Source organism: Schistocerca cancellata, chromosome 5 (assembly GCF_023864275.1).
Source record: "Schistocerca cancellata isolate TAMUIC-IGC-003103 chromosome 5, iqSchCanc2.1, whole genome shotgun sequence".
NCBI lineage: Eukaryota > Metazoa > Arthropoda > Insecta > Orthoptera > Acrididae > Schistocerca > Schistocerca cancellata.
Genome location: NC_064630.1, coordinates 421686574 through 421706176, shown reverse-complemented (window position 1 = coordinate 421706176; position 19603 = coordinate 421686574). Strand labels below are relative to the sequence as shown.

The window sequence follows — 19603 nt, the reverse complement described above, 5'->3', positions numbered from 1 at the left end:
TACTTCTTCTAACATATCATGATTCGATGATACATGGGTATTTTAAGGTCAGCTTGTGCATCTGCCGACATATTAAGAGTCTTTCTTAAATTGAAAAAAAATCAAAAAACTGTTTTTCTCTTGTATTTTATAAACTTAATAATATAACTTTGATGGACATCATCTGTTCAGATCAAAACTTAATTTCTATTTCGATGGAAGGTATTAGTTCACCAAACAAATACAAAATAAAACAATTTAATATTGTACTTTATTTTTAAGAAGTCATATTAAACAATAAAATGTGAATATCAGTTTGTTGTCAATATTATAATGAGTCTACACAGAATAAACATATTCATTTCATAAACAACAATGCATTATGATATGTTCAACTACACAATGATTCAGCCTATCACAAGCATGTATATTAACTTAAGACGTACTTTCACATTTTCGTATTATACATAATTTAGTGACAGTTGGCAGTAAGTAAAGTTACTGATAAGAATTTAAATAAATTTTTAAACAGTTTTCTCTTTTCAACAGAACAGTGAGACATCAAATCCAAATCTAGAACCTCAGGTAGCTCACATCATGTACATTGTGTTCTTAACATTCTCACTTCACCTGATAGATAGACAGGTAAGAAAATTAACAGACTGTCTGTCTTTTTATTGCATAGTTCTGCCTGGTTATGTTTCTAACAAAGGAAATCACTGTTTCTTGCAATTTCACAGTCAGAGTACATGAATCGCTTGGACTATCTTTGGAAACGTCAACTTTCAGAAGAGCAGGATCTATCAGCTACAACTCGTCTAGTGAACAAGATGCTTCTGGAGAACATCTTGCCATCTCATGTTGGTATGATTATCCACATAAAATATAAATAATTGATTTAGCAACTGTTCTAAAAATATTTTCTTAAATTTGGTTTTCTTTGCAAATCTTTAACACAGTCTCATGACCTAAAATATTCAACAAACATAATATCACACACTGTAATCATAAAATAACTCTTACATGCTAGTCACAATAATATTAACATTCATAAATGGACATTGAGTGTCAAGCAACTGCAATGATAATTTCCTTCCACTCAATAGTTTCAACCATTTAGTCAGAGTCAATGTAAAAGAAGATGAGATGAAATAAAGAGACAGTGAAAGACAGCATCAAATCTGTGACCAGACACAATATAGTGAAAATTCCTGTAATGGTAACATCAATGAAAACAACAACAGTCATCAAACTAGATGTACTGTTCTCATTATCATCACTTTTACTACTAGTGTTTTATGTCCACTCTTGCCTCCAACCACAACCATAATTTTAACACAAGTGGGAATACATATCTGCAAGATTTCAGATACTTGTAATATAAATCTTATGAAACAGAGCACAGTGGGCTACCATGACCAAACTGCCTCCAATTTCAGTTTCTACTTCCACTAGTAGTCTGTGTTCTTCCTCCTCCATTTCAGCTTCAGTTGCTCACATTGTCCAAGAATAAACCGTGCATAGAACCACTATTTGTTTTCATGCTTGACACCTTGTCTGTTTTCATTGCTGTGGCAAAATTCACTAGGTTGTGGTATGTCACTCACATGATCTTTCCAAGCACATTTAGCATTCATTGGTAGTACTCTTTCCACCATGCCCTTGGCTTATATCCATCATGATTGCATTTGACATAGGATTTACTCCAACCTTGCTGCCTATTATCCTGATGTTGTGTACAATTATCATGCACAGTGGCATCTTTTTCTTTGAAAAAATGTGAGAGTTGTGTGTTTTAGTGTAACTTATAAGTGTAGTTGACTGTAATGGGTGTGTGTTGTGCCATGTTTGTGTTGGACGATGAAGATAAGAGAAGGGAGAGGATGAAGCCCAGTGCTGGCACATAGCCTACTCCTTTCAAATAGCACTAAGGTGACCACTGAGGCTAATGTCCCCATCTGATGGTTAACCATTAACAGTGTCACAATCACTCTCTTCATGAGTTGCTGCAGAGATGTTTGGAATTTAATCCATGGCATTGGCACAGTGTCTAGTGATCAGAAACTTAATGCCACCAACCCTCCTCCTCTTTACCATAACAGCAAAGGGAAAGCAAGCAACAGTACTTGGCATACCCTGGAGGTTACCCATCCAAGTACTGGCCACATTCGATATTGCTTAATTTTGGTAATCTAACCAGAACTGGTATATTTGACAAGGTAAGGTCGTTGCCAGATTATAATTATTGTGACTGACTTCTGGGCTCCAACCTAGTCTTGCAGTATTCTTCAGCTGCCTGTTTGAATACACTTGCCACTTGACTTCTAAATGGTCTTTGTGTTCTATTACTCTGCACACCATTATAACTTTGTTACTATACCAACTAACTATACATATGCTGATCCTCACCTTCAGATTCATGGTTTTAGTTCAATTGTTTCTTTTCGTGCATCTTCCTTCTTTTCTAGCTGCCAAAATTTATCACAAAATAATTTCTTCTTCTGTTTTTCTCATTTATACTTACTAAATCACAAAATATTTTCATCTCCACTTCTTGTCCCCAAGTAAATTTCACCATCTGAGCTTATTTTGTCATGATAAGCATTTGCCAGTACACACAGGAAACAATACAGCTCTCTCCCTCTCTCAAGATACCAACTTATTAAAACCATACTCCTTTGATTTGCTCCCTATTTTTATTTCTAATGCATTACTATTCCCTTCACCTCATGTTCTCACTACAACGATATCACAACAAACACACTGTTACTACCACTGCTGTTACAATACATCATCTTATTCTTGGCAACTAAATTCAGACAAATTAATTTCTATCTGCCAGTATTGCTTGTATCTAGGTATATTTTTACATGCTGTTGCTTTACAATATGCTTATGTACAAAATGTCTACAGCCTTGCAACTGCTAACAGTAACATGCAATTTGTCATCATCTTCTGGTATTAAATGTACTATAACTCACTCAGTCTCTGCCCTACTAAAACCATTGTACTGTTTTGTCACATCATGCCTTTTCCACATTAATTCCCATTTTATTATTTTATTCAATGCATCGATCTTCAGATCCTATAATCAAATCATCCTGTCACAGGCATTATTTTTAAGTGTATTCTGGCTACTTGTTTCAACATTGAATCCTATACAGTGTGTTACAAAAAGGTACAGCCAAACTTCCAGGAAACATTCCTCACACACAAAGAAAGAAAATATGTTATGTGGACATGTGTCCGGAAACGCTTACTTTCCATGTTAGAGCTCATTTTATTGCTTCTCTTCAAATCACATTAATCATGGAATGGAAACACTCAGCAACAGAACATACCAGCGTGACTTCGAACACTTTGTTACAGGAAATGTTCAAAATGTCCTCCGTTAGTGAGGATATGTGCATCCAACCTCCGTCCCATGGAATCCCTGATGCGGTGATGCAGCCCTGGAGAATGGCATATTGTATCACAGCCATCCACAATACGAGCATGAAGAGTCTCTACATTTGGTACCGGGGTTGCATAGACAAGAGCTTTCAAATGCCCCCATAAATGAAAGTCAAGAGGGTTGAGGTCAGGAGAGCATGGAGGCCATGGAATTGGTCCACCTCTACCAATCCATTGGTCACTGAATCTGTTGTTGAGAAGCGTACGAACACTTCAACTGAAATGTGCAGGAATTCCATCGTGCATGAACCACATGTTGTGTCGTACTTGTAAAGGCACATGTTCTAGCAGCACAGGTAGAGTATCCCGTATGAAATCATGATAACGTGCTCCATTGAGCGTAGGTGGAAGAACATGGGGCCCAATCAAGACATCACCAACAATGCCTGCCCAAACGTTCACAGAAAATCTGTGTTGATGACGTGATTGCACAATTGCATGCGGATTCTCGTCAGCCCACACATGTTGATTGTGAAAATTTACAATTTGATCACGTTGGAATGAAGCCTCATCCATAAAGAGAATATTTGCACTGAAATGAGGCTTGACACATTGTTGGGTGAACCATTCGCAGAAGTGTACGCATGGAGGCCAATCAGCTGCTGATAGTGCCTGCACACGCTGTACAAGGTACGGAACCAACTGGTTCTCCCGTAGCACTCTCCGTACAGTGATGTGGTCAACGTTACCTTGTACAACAGCATCTTCCCTGACGCTGATATTAGGGTTATTGTCAAATGCACGAAGAATTGCCTCGTCCATTGCAGATGTTCTCGTCATTCTAGGTCTTCCCCAGTTGCGAGTCATAAGCTGGAATGTTCCGTGCTCCCTAAGTGCCGATCAATTGCTTCGAACATCTTCCTGTCGGGACACCTTCGTTCTGGAAATTTATCTCGATACAAACGTACCGTGCCACGGCTATTGCCCCATGCTAATCCATACATCAAATGGCATCTGCCAACTCCGCATTTGTAAACATTGCACTGACTGCAAAACCACGTTCATGATGAACACTAACCTGTTGATGCTACATACTGATGTGCTTGATGCTAGTACTGTAGAGCAATGAGTCGCATGTCAACACAAGCACTGAAGTCAACATTACCGTCCTTCAATTGGGCCAACTGGCGGTGAATCGAGGAAGTACAGTACATACTGACGAAACTAAAATGAGCTCTAACATGGAAATTAAGCATTTCCGGACACATGTCCACATAACCTCTTTTCTTTATTTGTGTGTGAGGAGTGTTTCCTGAAAGTATGGCCATACCTTTTTGTAACACCCTGTACAATAAGGTAAAATCTTACTATCATCTGCAGTTTTATCTGATTGTGGATTCAGCTGCCAGAGGCAGGTGTGTGTGTGTGTGTGTGTGTGTGTGTGTTTGTGTGTGTGTGGGAGGGGGGGGGTCTATTTTTGGCAAAGACATTTGATGGCCAAAAACTTGTATTATGACAGGCTTATATTGTGACAGTCTTTTTGTTGCGCCTATCTGCGACTCAACATGTCCATTATATGGTGAGTAGCAACTTTCCTTCTCATAATATTGTTACATTCCATTCTGGATTTCCCATTGTTTGATTGGTATCTACTTTTTACAAAGCTCATACTATCTACATTGATTACTGTTCAATGTGAGGCTCTTTCAAATGAGTTCATTTCACTAACAGCTGTCTTGGTCCCTAATCATGTTATAATTCTACAATTTCATAGTTTACATTGTCACACCAGAACCTTTTTACTGTATTCATGATTGTTGGTTCAAAGTGGCTACTCAAACTTGAAATAAGAATTCCCTGAGAATTCCAGGTAGGAGAGGAAGATGATACGAAGATAATTTTGTAACGAGCTCCTGAGAAATTAACCATCAGCTGCAGGGAGAAGGACCAGTATGGGTTGAGCATCTCTTTTTTTCCCTCTTGGCTGTATTTTAACCAAAGTTTTTAATCATCAGTAACTTATATAATCTAATATTCAAATAATTAACACTCTTTGAAATACTAATCATTTTAAAATATATGAAATATAAAGCTTATTAAAACTGAATTACAATGTTATGTTAAAAACTCAGAATTCCCCAAGATTTTATAAAATTCCTGAAATTCCCTGAGATTTCCCTGAGAAATCTAGGTTTTCCAGAAGAACCGCCACCCTGCCACTTTGTATTGCTATGTTAAAATTCATTATTAAATTGCGTTACAACTTATAACTTTCTGATCTTTCTATTTCAGAAATGGTATTGCAAATGTAAATTTGTCATGGTGGCTAGTATGCTACTCTCCTTTCGCAGCTGGCTGGTCCTTTACTGCTTCAGCACTGCCTAGATATACTAAATGTACAAAATGAAATAAAAAAATAAAATAATCTACATCTACATCTACATCTACATCCATACTCCGCAAGCCACCTGACGGTGTGTGGCGGAGGGTACCTTGAGTACCTCTATCGGTTCTCCCTTCTATTCCAGTCTTGTATTGTTTGTGGAAAGAAGGATTGTCAGTATGCCTCTGTGTGGGCTCTAATCTCTCTGATTTTATCCTCATGGTCTCTTTGCGAGATATACGTAGGAGGTAGCGATATACTGCTTGACTCTTCGGTGAAGGTGTGTTCTCGAAACTTTGACAAAAGCCCGTACCGAGCTACTGAGCGTCTCTCCTGCAGAGTCTTCCACTGGAGTTTATCTATCATCTCCGTAACGCTTTCGCGATTACTAAATGATCCTGTAACGAAGCGCGCTGCTCTCCGTTGGATCTTCTCTATATCTTCTATCAACCCTATCTGGTACGGATCCCACACTGCTGAGCAGTATTCAAGCAGTGGGCGAACAAGCGTACTGTAACCTACTTCCTCTGTTTACGGATTGCATTTCCTTAGGATTCTTCCAATGAATCTCAGTCTGGCATCTGCTTTACCGACAATCAACATTATATGATCATTCCATTTTAAATCACTCCTAATGCGTACTCCCAGATAATTTATGGTATTAATTGCTTCCAGTTGCTGACCTGCCATTTTGTAGCTAAATGATAAAGGATCTATCTTTCTGTGTATTCGCAGCACATTACACTTGTCTACATTGAGATTCAATTGCCATTCCCTGCACCATGTGTCAATTCGCTGCAGATCCTCCTGCATTTCAGTACAATTTTCCATTGTTACAACCTCTCGATACACCACAGCATCATCTGCAAAAAGCCTCAGTGAACTTCCGATGTCATCCACAAGGTCATTTATGTATATTGTGAATAGCAACGGTCCTATGACACTCCCCTGCGACACACCTGAAATCACTCTTACTTCAGAAGACTTCTCTCCATTGAGAATGACATGCTGCATCCTGTTATCTAGGAACTCCTCAATCCAATCACACAATTCACACAATTGGTCTGATAGTCCATATGCTCTTACTTTGTTCATTAAACGACTGTGGGGAACTGTATCAAACGCCTTGTGGAAGTCAAGAAACACGGCATCTACCTGTGAACCCGTGTCTATGGCCCTCTGAGTCTCGTGGATGAATAGCGCAAGCTGGGTTTCACATGACCGTCTTTTTTGAAACCCATGCTGATTCCTACAGAGTAGATTTCTAGTCTCCAGAAAAGTCATTATACTCGAACACAATACGTGTTCCAAAATTCTACAACTGATCGACATCAGAGATATAGGTCTATAGTTCTGCACATCTGTTCAACGTCCCTTCTTGAAAATGGGGATGACCTGTGCCCTTTTCCAATCATTTGGAACGCTACGCTCTTCTAGAGACCTATGGTACACCGCTGCAAGATGGGGGGCAAGTTCCTTCGCGTACTCTGTGTAAAATTGAACTGGTATCCCATCAGGTCCAGAGGCCTTTCCTCTTTTGAGAGATTTTAATTGTTTCTCTATCCCTCTGTCGTCTATTTCGATATCTACCATTTTGTCATCTGTGCAACAATCTAGAGAAGGAACTACACTGCAATCTTCCTCTGTGAAACAGCTTTGGAAAAAGACATTTAGTATTTCGGCCTTTAGTCTGTCGTCCTCTGTTTCAGTACCATTTTGGTCACAGAGTGTCTGGACATTTTGTTTTGATCCACCTACCGCTTTGACATAAGACCAAAATTTCTTAGGATTTTCTGCCAAGTCAGTACATAGAACTTTACTTTCGAATTCACTGAATGCCTCTTGCATAGCCCTCCTCACACCACATTTCGCTTCGCGTAATTTTTGTTTGTCTGCAAGGCTTTGGCTATGTTTATGTTTGCTGTGAAGTTCCCTTTGCTTCCGCAGCGAGTTTTGTAACTCGATTGTTGTACCACGGTGGCTCTTTTCCATCTCTTACGATCTTGCTTGGCACATACTCATCTAACGAGTTATGTACGACGGTTTTGAACTTTGTCCACTGATCCTCAACACTATCTGTACTTGAGACAAAACTTTTGTGTTGAGCCAACAGGTACTCTGAAATCTGCTTTTTGTCACTTTTTCTAAATAGAAAAATCTTCCTACCCTTTTTAATATTCCTATTTACGGCTGATATCATCGATGCCGTAACCGCTTTATGATCGCTGATTCCCCATTCTGTGTTAACTGTTTCAAATAGTTCGGGTCTGTTTGTCACCAGAAGGTCTAATATGTTATTGCCACGAGTCGGTTCTCTGTAATTAAAATCTCCACCCAGAACTGTAACATGGTGGGGAAATCTACTCAAAATATTTTCCAAATTATCCTTCAGGTGCTCAGCCACAACAGCTGCTGAGCCAGGGGGCCTATAGAGACATCCAATTACCATGTCTGAGCCTGCTTCACGGTTAAAGCAGGTTAAAATAATGGCAATAAATGGACTCCTATAATGATAAAGAAAGCTCTTGTTTATTGTCAAATTAGGCACAGTATGTTTATGAGGTACAGACTGGAAAAAAAATCAACCAAATAATTTGAAGAATGAGATTAGAATAACAATAAACAGAATTATATGCAAGTTGTGTAAACTACTTGCGACTGAGTGGAAATGAGTGACAGGCTGCAATTGGAAAATGGCGTGGGAATGGTGTTACAATAAAAAAATTAATATGAGCACAAGTGTTTGTAATGAGCAGTGAGATCTCTCTCTGCTTCTCATCTTTTCCTTCCCATTGAAAGAGACCAGAAAAAAGCAGATGTTTTTGATTGACATAATTCACACATCGGTACACTGATCAGCCAGAACATTATGATCACCTACCTACTATAATATAAAACTGCCAGGCATCATCTGTCAAGGAATGACTGCTTTTCAGACACATGCACAGTCCATGTAGTTTCAGTGAGCATGCTGTCCATGTATGGAATGGGAGAGGCATGTGATCTAGCTGAGTTTGACTGAGGGCAGATTGTGGTAGCCCAGAGACTCGGCACAAGCGTTTCAAGAACTGCATGACTTGTCAGGTGTTCAAAAAGTGCTGTGGTGAGCATCTTCAATACATGGCGAAAACAATGTGAAACCGTGTCCAGATGTCATGAGTTTGGGCAGCCACCCCTCATTAGACGTGTTGGACATTGTAGGCTGGGCACACAAGTAAAACAGGACAGGTGGCAAACTGTGGCAGAACTAACCTCAGTCTCGAATGCTGAACAGAGTAAAAGTGTGTCTGAACACACAGTGCACTGAACACTCATAATGATGGTCCTCTGCAGCCAGCAACCTGTGCATGTGCCAATGTTAACACTATGATGTCGGCAGTTACGACTGAAATGGGCCTGTGACCATCAGCACTGAATGTTGGCACAGTGACAGAGTGTTTCATGGTCTGATGAATCATGATACCTTCTTCATCATACCAATAAGAGGACGTGAATCTGTCATCTCCTGGAGCAACAGCTCCTTGACCCCTGTACTGCAGAATGGAGACAAGCTGGTGGCAGTTCCATTATAGTCTGGGGAACATTTGTGTGGGCATATCCATGGGTCCAGTGGAGCTCATGAAAGGCACCACGATGGCCAAGGAGTATCGTACACTGGTTGCAGATAACAAACAGCCCTTTGTGATGATCACATTTCCCAAAGGCAGTGGCATTTTTCAGCAAGATAATGTCACAAGGTCAGGAGTGTGATGGAGTGGTTTGAGGAACAGAGTGGTGAGTTCCAGTTGATGTGCTGGCTACCCAGCATGCCAGATCTGAACCTCGTCATAAACATCTGGGATGTCACTGAACATGGTGTCAGAGCTCTTCACCCCCGGCTTGGAATTTTCAAGAATTAGATGACTTGTTTGTGCAGATGAGGTACCAACTTCTTCAGCAACCTAATAAGGCCTCATTGCTTCCATGCCATGATGCGTCACTGTAGTTACCTGTGCCAAAGGTGACATACCGGCTATTAGGTAGGTGGTCATAATGTTCTGGCTGATCAGTGTATATAGACTGAACCCATAATACTTCATACATGGAATAAGATATCAAAAGGAGGTTTTCTGTCAAGTAATTTTTCTGAATGTTTAAAATCTCCTGGCAGATTAAAATTGTGTGCCAGACCAGCAGTCATCTACATCTACATCTACATCCATACTCCGCAAGCCACCTGACGGTATGTGGCAGAGGGTACCTTGAGTACCTCTATCGGTTCTCCCTTCTATTCCAGTCTCGTATTGTTCGTGGAAAGAAGGATTGTCGGTATGCTTCTGTGTGGGCTCTAATCTCTCTGATTTTATCCTCATGGTCTCTTCACGAGATATACGTAGGAGGGAGCAATATACTGCTTGTCTCTTCGGTGAAGGTGTGTTCTCGAAACTTCAACAAAAGCCCGCACTGAGCTACTGAGCTTCTCTCCTGCAGAGTCATCCACTGGAGTTTATCTATCATCTCCGTAACGCTTTCGCAATTACTAAATGATCATGTAATGAAGTGCGCTGCTCTCCGTTGCATCTTCTCTATCTTATTTATCAACCCTATCTGGTACGGATCCCACACTGCTGAGCAGTATTCAAGCAGTGGGTGAACAAGCGTACTGTAACCTACTTCCTTTGTTTTCAGATTGCATTTCCTTAGGATTCTTCCAATGAATCTCAGTCTGGCATCTGCTTTACCAACGATCAACTTTATATGATCATTCCATTTTAAATCACTCCTAATGCGTACTCCCAGATAATTCATGGAATCAACTGCTTCCAGCTGCTGGCCTGCTATTTTGTAGCCAAATGATAAGGGATCTATCTTTCTATGTATTCACAGCAGATTACACTTGTCTACATTGAGATTCAATTGCCATTCCCTGCACCATGCGTCAATTCACTGCAGATCCTCCTGCATCTCAGTACAATTTTCCATTGTTACAATCTCTCGATATACCACAGCATCATCTGCAAAAAGCCTCAGTGAACTTCCGATGTCTTCCACCAGGTCATTTATGTATATTGTGAATAGCAATGGTCCTACAACACTCCCCTGCGGCACACCTGAAATCACTCTTACTTCGGAAGACTTTTCTCCATTGAGAATGACAAGCTGAGTTCTGTTATCTAGGGAGTCTTCAATCCAATCACACAATTATTCTGATAGTCCATTGCTCTCACTTTGTTCATTAAACGACTGTGGGGAACTGTATCGAACGCCTTGCGGAAGTCTTAGAAACACGGCATCTACCTGTGAACCCGTGTCTATGGCCCTCTGAGTTTCGTGGACGAATAGAGCGAGCTGGGTTTCACACGACCGTCTTTTTCGAAACCCATGCTGATTCCTACAAAGTAGATTTCGTATCCAGAAAAGTCATTATCCTCGAACATAATACGTGTTCCAAAATTCTACAACTGATCGACATCAGAGATATAGGTCTATAGTTCCGCACATCTGTTCAACGTCCCTTCTTGAAAACGGGGATGACCTGTGCCCTTTTCCAATCCTTTGGAACGCTATGCTCTTCCAGAGACCTACGGTACACCGCTGCAAGAAGGGGGACAAGCACCTTTACGTACTCTGTGTAAAATCGAACTGGTATCCCATCAGGTCCAGAGGCCTTTCCTCTTTTGAGCGATTTTAATTGTTTCTCTATCCCTCTGTCATCTATTTTGATTTTGTCATCTGTGCAACAATCTAGAGAAGGAACTACAGTGCAGTCTTCCTCTGTGAAACAGCTTTGGAAAAAGACATTTAGTATTTCGGCCATTAGTCTGTCATCCTCTGTTTCAGTACCATTTTGGTCACAGAGTGTCTGGACATTTTGTTTTGATCCACCTACCGCTTTGACATAAGACCAAAATTTCTTAGGATTTTCTGCCAAGTCAGTACATAGAACTTTACTTTCGAATTCACTGAATGCCTCTTGCATAGCCCTCCTCACACTACATTTCGCTTCGCGTAATTTTTGTTTGTCTGCAAGGCTTTGGCTATGTTTATGTTTGCTGTGAAGTTCCCTTTTCTTCCGCAGCAGTTTTCTAACTCGGTTGTTGTACCACAGTGGCTCTTTTTCATCTCTTACGATCTTGCTTGGCACATACTCATCTAACGTATATTGTACGATGGTTTTGAACTTTGCCCACTGATTCTCAACACTATCTGTACTTGAGACAAAACTTTGGTGTTGAGCCATCAGGTACTCTGTAATTTGCTTTTTGTCACTTTTGCTAAACAGAAAAATCTTCCTACCTTTTTTAATATATCTATTTACAGCTGAAATCATCAATGCAGTAACCGCTTTATGATCGCTGATTCCCCGTTCTGCGTTAACTGTTTCAAATAGTTCGGGTCTGTTTGTCACCAGAAGGTCTAATATGTTATCGCCACGAGTCGGTTCTCTGTTTAACTGCTCTAGGTAGTTTTCAGATAAAGAACTTAAAAAAATTTCACTGGATTCTTTGTCCCTGCCACCCATTATGAACGTTTTGAGTCTCCCAGTCTACATCCGGCAAATTAAAATCTCCACCCGGAACTATAACATGGTAGGGAAATCTGCTCGAAATATTTTCCAAATTATCCTTCAGGTGCTCAGCCACAACAGCTGCTGAGCCAGGGGTCCTATAGAGACATCCAATTACCATGTCTGAGCCTGCTTTAACCGTGACCTTCACCCAAATCATTTCACATTTCGGATCTCCGTCAATTTCCTTCGATACTATTGCACTTCTTATTGCTATAAACACACCTCCCCCTTCACTGTCCAGCCTGTCTCTGCGATATACATTCCATTCTGAGTTTAGGATTTCATTACTGTTTATGTCTGGTTTAATGAGAACAGTTCTGGGACCTTTCTATAGATGCTCCTGCAGTTTACTATTAGCGCATTAATATTGTTATTCCCTGTTGCATTTTGCCCACTCCTACCTTGCCGCGTCTCAGGAGGCATCTTGTCGGGCCTAGGGAGGGAATTCTCTAACCTAAAAAACCCACATGTGCACTCCACATGTACTCCGCTACCCTTGTAGCCACTTACGGCGTGTAGTGCATGCCTGACCTATTCAGGGGGACCCTACATTTCTCCACCCGATAGCGGAGGTCGAGAAATTTGCACCCCAGATCTCTGCAGAATCATCTGAGCCTCTGGTTTAAGCCTTCTACTCGACTCCAAACCAGAGGACCACGATCGGTTCTGGGAACGATACTACAAATAGTTAGCTCAGATTCCACCCCACAAGCGAGGCTTTCAGCCTTCACCAATTCCGCCAACTGCCTGTACGAACTGATGATGACCTCTGAACCCAGACAGCAGGAGTCATTGGTGCCGACATGAGCAACAATTTGCAGTCGGGTGCACCCAGTGCTCTCTATTGCCGCCGGCAAGGCCTCCTCCACATCTTGGATGAAACCCCCCGGCAAGCAGACAGAGTGAACACTGGCTTTCTTCCCTGACCTTTCCGCTATTTCCCTTAGGGGCTCCATCACCCACCTAACATTGAAGTTCCCAATAACTAATAAACCCCTCCCCCAATGTGCCTGCTCGGACCTTGCTGAAGGAGCAGCCACATGTCCACTCACAGGCAGAGCGTGCAATGCCACACAGCCAGCCTCCACATTGACCCTCCGCCTCGTGCACCGTGAACGCTGCTGAACCTGCCACTCCCCTTAGGGAGAGGGTGGCCCAACCGCGCCCTGTACCCGCGAAGATGTCTCGACAGCAGGGACAGTGGGTGAAGCATGTAACACCTGGGGTGTACCATGTGATGCACCAGACTCCCCACTGCCACTACACTCCGAGGCAGCAGCCTGAAGATGGCTGACCACGGCCATCAACACGTTCAGCTGTTCGCAAACGGTGACCAGCTCCTCCTGCATCCGTACACAGCAGTCACACATCCTATCCATCCTAAGAAATCAATTTACTGTAGAGAGTTAATCAACTTTTAACTAGACTGCTAATTCACTGAAGGCGGCTGATTGTTGACTAAACTGTGGTTGCTAGACACTTCTAGTAGAAAACAATGAAAATAGCACTAACTGTCTCTGGAATGTATTGAAAACAAACACTAGCACTACTGGCACTATGGTTGACTAAAGGGACTCTCTCTGACTGTATTCAAAATGAACACGAAATCTATGGAACTCTATTACTAGGACTCAACAATTAAAGCTTCCTAAAAGCAAAAACACACCTAGAACCTTGCCTTTTGTTCCAATGTATGTAACAACTGAGCAATCTGGGTGTGACACAATTCAAACACACAATTTCACCTGTGCCATTACTTCCCTCCTACTTTCTGGTTCTCACAGAAGCTCTCTTGTATACCCTGTGGGACTAGCACTCCTTGAAAGTAGAAGAGAGGTATAAATAGAAGCAAAACTATGAGGATAAATCATGTGTCCTACGTGAATAGTTTGATCAGTAAGAGTACTGCTGGATTCAAATCCCAATTCGGCACATAGTGTCAATTTGCTAGGAAGTCTCAAAGCAGTGCACACTCTGCTGTAGAGTGAAAGATTCTTTGTTCCTGGGGGTTTATTTTATTTTATTTTGTCTTCAATAAAATGATGGATTCTTTTAGTGGCAGTACTGTTCCCTTTGAAAAGAAAGCCATGTTTGAATGACTCTTCTTTAAGCTTAGTTGGTAGTGATATCATCTGACCTATTTATCTGCAACCGAACATGAAACCTCAATGGACCAACAGTCTCGACATTTAAATTTCCCATCATATTTCTCAAATATTTATTCAAGAAGTCTCACTACAAGCATTAAAAGCATCACATCATTATATTCCACTTCTCAAGAGTTCTTGTATGCCTTTTAGAAAAACATATCAACTTTTTAATATCTTAATTACACATGTCACTTTTAATATGACTCATCCTGATTACTTCACTTGAATGAATGAATTAACAGCATTAAGTCTAAGTCAGTATTCATTATTTCCAGCATAAACAGTGAAAGATCTATGTCATTACTAGCCAGCTTCTCCCCCCCCCCCCCCTCCCAATGAAACATGGACCTTGCAGTTGATGGGGTGGCTTGCGTACCTCAGCAATACAAATAGCCATACTGGAGGTGCAACCACAATGAAGGGGTACCACTGAGAGGCCATACAAATATGTGATTCTTGAAGTGGGGCAGCAGTCCTTTCAGTAGTTGCAGGGGCAACAGTCCAAATGATTGAGGGATCTAGCCTTGTAACATCGACCAAAACAGTCTTTCTGTGCAGTTACTGCAAATGGCTGTAAGCAACAGGAAACTACAGCTGTAATTTTTCCCAAAGACATATAGCTCTACTGTATGGTTAAATGGGTAAAATGTTCCAGAGGTAAAATAATCCCCCACTCTGATCTCTGGGTGAGGAGTACTCAGGAGTATGTCGTCATCAGAAGAAAAAAACTGACCTTCTATGGGTTGGAATGTGGAATGTTAAATCCCTCAATGGAGCAGGTAGGTTAGAAAATTTAAAAAGGGAAATAGAGAGGTTGAAGTTAGATACAGTGGGAATTAGTGAAGTTTGGTGGCATGAGGAACAGGACTTCTGGTCAGGTGAATACAGGGTTCTACTCGTAAATACAAAATCAAATAGGGTAATGCAGGAGTGGGAAAATAGGAATGCAGGTAAGCTCCTATGAGCAGCATAGTGAACAAATTATCATAGCCAAGGTAGACATGAAGCCCACACTTACTGCAGTAATACAAGTTTACCTGCCAACTAGCTCCACACATGGTGAAGTGATTGAAGAAATGTAAGATGAGAAAAATAAATTATTCAGGCAGTTAGAGGAGACAAAAATTTAACTGTGATGGGGAACTGGAATTCAAAAGTAGGAAAAAGAAGAAAAGGAAAAGAAGGAAAAATAGTAGGTGAATAAGGACTGGGGAAAGGAATGAAAGAGGAAGGCGCCTGGTAAAATTTTGCACAGAGCATAATTTAATTGTCACTAACACTTGGTTTAAGAATCATTAAAAAAAAAAAAAAAAAAAAAAAAAAGGCTGTATACATGGAAGAGACCTGGAGACACCGGAAGGTTTCAGATTGATTATATAATGGTATGACAGAGATTTAGGAAATGTTAAATTGTAAGACATTTCTGGGGGCAGATGTGCACTCTGAGCACAATTTATTGGTTATCAACAGAAGATCAGAACTGGAGAAATTGGAAAAAGATGGGAAATTAAGAAGATGGGACCTGGATAAGTTGAAAGAAGCAGGTGTTTCTGAGAGTTTTAGAGGGAGCATTATGAACACTTACTTAGAACAGAGATAAGAATACAGCAGAACATGAATGGGTAGCTTTAAGAGATGTAATGGAGAAGGCAGCAGAGGATCAAATAGGTAAAAAGACAAGGCCTAGTAAAACTCCTTGCCTAACACTAGAAATATTGAATTTAATTGATGAACAGAGATAATTTAAAAATGCCGCAAATGAAGCAGGTAAAAGTAAAAACAGACATTTAACAAAGTGAGACTGACACAAGTGAAAAATTGCTATGCAGCAAGCTACTTAGAAGCATATTTCATCATTGGAAAGATGCATACTGCCTACAGTAAAATTAGAGAGGCCTCTGGGGAAAGAGAAACAGCTGTATGTAAGAGAATCAGCTGTACGTACATCAAGAGGTCATATGGTAAACTAGTCCTAAGCAAGAACGGAAAGCTCAAAGGTGGAAGGAGTATATAGAGGGTCTACGCAATGAAGATGAATCTGAAAGCAATATTATAGAAAGGGAATGGACACGGATGAATATGAGATAGGAGATACAATACTGTGAGAATAGTTTGACATAGCTCTGAAAGATCTAGGGAGTAGACGATATTCTGTCAGAACTACTGATAGCCTTGGGAGAACCTACCATAACAAAACTATTCCATCCAGCGTGCAAGATGTATGAGACAGGCGAAATACTCTCAGATTTTAAGAAGAATGTAGTAATTCCAACTAGACAGAAAGCAGTTGCTGACAGGTGTGAAAATTATTGAATGATCAGTTTCATAAGTCATGGTTGCAAAATATTAACATAAATTCTTTACAGAAGAATGGAAAAACTGGTAAAATCCGATCTCGGGGAAGATCAGCTTATATTACGTAGAAATGTTGGAACACATGAGGCAGTACTGACCCTGTGACTTATCTTAGAAGACAGGTTAAGGAAACACAAACTACATTTATAGAAATTGTAGACTTAGAGAAAGCTTTTGACACCTGTACAGAAATCCGACAGCAGTTATAAGAGTCGAGGGGCATGACAGGGAGGCAGTGGTTGAAAAGGGAGTGAGATAGGGTTGTAGCCTATCCCTGATATTATTCAATATGTACATTGAACGAGCAGTAAAGGAAACCAAAGAAAAATTTGGAGTAGGGATTTAAGTTCAGGGATAGGAAAAAAAACTTTGAGGTTTGCCAATGACATTGTATTTCTGTCAGAGACAACAAGGGACTTGGAAGAGAAGTTGAACACAATGGACAGTGTCTTAAATGGAGGATATAAGACAAATATCAACAAAAGCAACACAAGGATAATGAAATGTGGTAAAATTAAATCAGATGCCACTATGGGAATCAGATTAGGAAGTGAGACACTTAAAGTGGTATATGATTTTTCTATTTGGGCAGCAAAATAACTGATGATAAGTGAAGCAGAGAGAATATAAAATGTAGACTGGCAATGGCAGGAAAGAGAAATATGTTAGCACCAAATATGTATTTAAGTGTTAGGAAACCTTCTCTGAATGTATTTGTCTGGAGTGTAGTCATGTATGGAAGTTAAACATGGATGATAAGCAGTTTAGACAAAAAGAGAATATAAGCTGTCAAAATGTGGTGCTACAGAAGAATTCTGAAGATTACATGGTTAGATCATGTGAATAATGAGGAAGTATTGAATAGAACTGGGGAGGCACGAAATTTGTGGCAAAACTTGATCAAAAGAAGGGATCGGTTGACAGGACACATTCTGAGACATCAAAGGATCACCAATTTAGTGCTAGAGGGAAGCGTGGGAGGTAAAAATCATTGAAGGAGACCAAGAAATGAATACAGTAAGCAGATTCAGAGAGATGTAGGTTGCAGTAGTTATTTGGAGATGAAGAGGCTCGCACAGGATAGAGCGGAATGGAGAGCTGCATCAAACCAGTCTTCGGACTAAAGACCACAACAACAACATCCAGATTCTGTACGATGAGCTTTTAATGGAAATGTGTGAATCTGACGTACTTACCCTGACCCAAGGGAGAATCATGTCACACTGCTTATTAATAGCAACTAGTCTTATGTAATCACTGAGACTTTCATAGCCACTTGATAGACATATCACCTGGCAGCGGGTGTTTGAGGTATTTTAACCGATGGCTCTTTGACTGATAATCTGACATCTCACCATCATAAGTATTGGGCACTCTCAACTAATTATCCTCCATTGCTCAACTTCAGTACTCCATGAACAATAAAGGATAATTCTTTGAGAACACCAGTAACTTATGCTGGCAAAATGTCAGATTACTTATCAAACAGCCATCACACACAAACAAGAGAGGATAATTCTTTGAGGATTCCTGCCAGTTGCAAACAGCTATTGGCCAAAATACCTAAACAGCTGCCAGCAGGCAATATGTCAACTAGTCTGCATGGTATGTCGCACTGCTTTGAGAGTCTGTTGTATTAGCTTTATTGGTGGCTCTAATGTTGATACAGTAATAAGAAACTTCAGCTATAAGATGCTATCATTTCTGCGAATTAGCCCATGATGGTCCACAGCAAAATTTAAAAATGTATGCTGCATGCACACACAATGGGTTGTTTATGTAAGTCCATGACAAGACTTATTTATAATGTTTCCCAAACCACTGAACACAAAATGACATAATTAATGGTCCACATAAATGTTAATGCATCAACTGCCACCTTTTCCTGTACATGAGTAAATTTCAATATCTCTACCTGATTAGTTATCACTGTAAGCCCTTCCTCTCCTCATTTATTTTCTGACACACTTTCAGCTTTGAAGACTTGCTCAAAATTCTTTTCCTAGCCAGTCTTCTATTTTCATAATGATTGTCTGTAATAGATCAAATACATTATACATTGTTACCAGTTTCCCAAGGATAAACGGAACAGATTGTACAAAAGAACTGTGACCCCGTACTAAAGTAGCATGGTCCTGTGTACTGAATCATCTCTAAGATCAGATCATGAGCATGATGATGATGAGGTCCCATACTCCTAGGAGCATAGGGGACGATGTGGGAGACCCGCACCACTGTACTAGGCAAGGTCCTAGTGGAGGTGGTTTGCCATTGCATTCCTCCAACTTTAATGGGGATGAATGATGATTATGATGAAGACGACACAGCAACCAGTCATCTCAAGGCAGGAAAAATCCCTGACCCCACTGGGAATCAAACCCGGAACCCCATGCGTGGGAAGCGAGAACACTACCGCAAAACCACGAGCTGTGGACCTCTAAGATCAGATATGTCATACCAATACAGGCCACCAGAATAATGAAGCATTTTGGCCTTTAGTATCCAAAATGTTATTGATCTCAGTGTTTAGATCTTGGTATTTTGAACTGTTCCACTGCATTTTATCATCAGTATTGCATTACATGGGACTTAAGTATTACTCAAGGGCTCTGCCATTAGTATTGTCTTAAGTGTGCAGTTGTGTTTCTTGTGAAGAGCTGTGGTATTAAAAAATTTTATTAATAAATATCTTTTGATAAATTATTTTCCATCAGATATGCTGTCTAATACTTTATGGACACTTTTGTGAAGTCACATCCCTTGAATTTGATAAATATAATCTATAAAATATTT

The 19603-nt window shown here is 40.4% G+C and overlaps 1 protein-coding gene across 1 annotated transcript in view; it reads left to right on the top strand.

Annotated features, from left to right (window-relative positions):
• Positions 1 to 19603, top strand: part of LOC126188195 (adenylate cyclase type 2-like) — a 258257-nt gene that overhangs the window by 228030 nt on the left and 10624 nt on the right. The window contains exons 15-16 of the mRNA XM_049929738.1: positions 529 to 624; positions 720 to 843. Of these exons, the coding sequence (XP_049785695.1) occupies positions 529 to 624; positions 720 to 843 (220 nt within the window). The remainder of the gene's footprint in view (positions 1 to 528; positions 625 to 719; positions 844 to 19603) is intronic.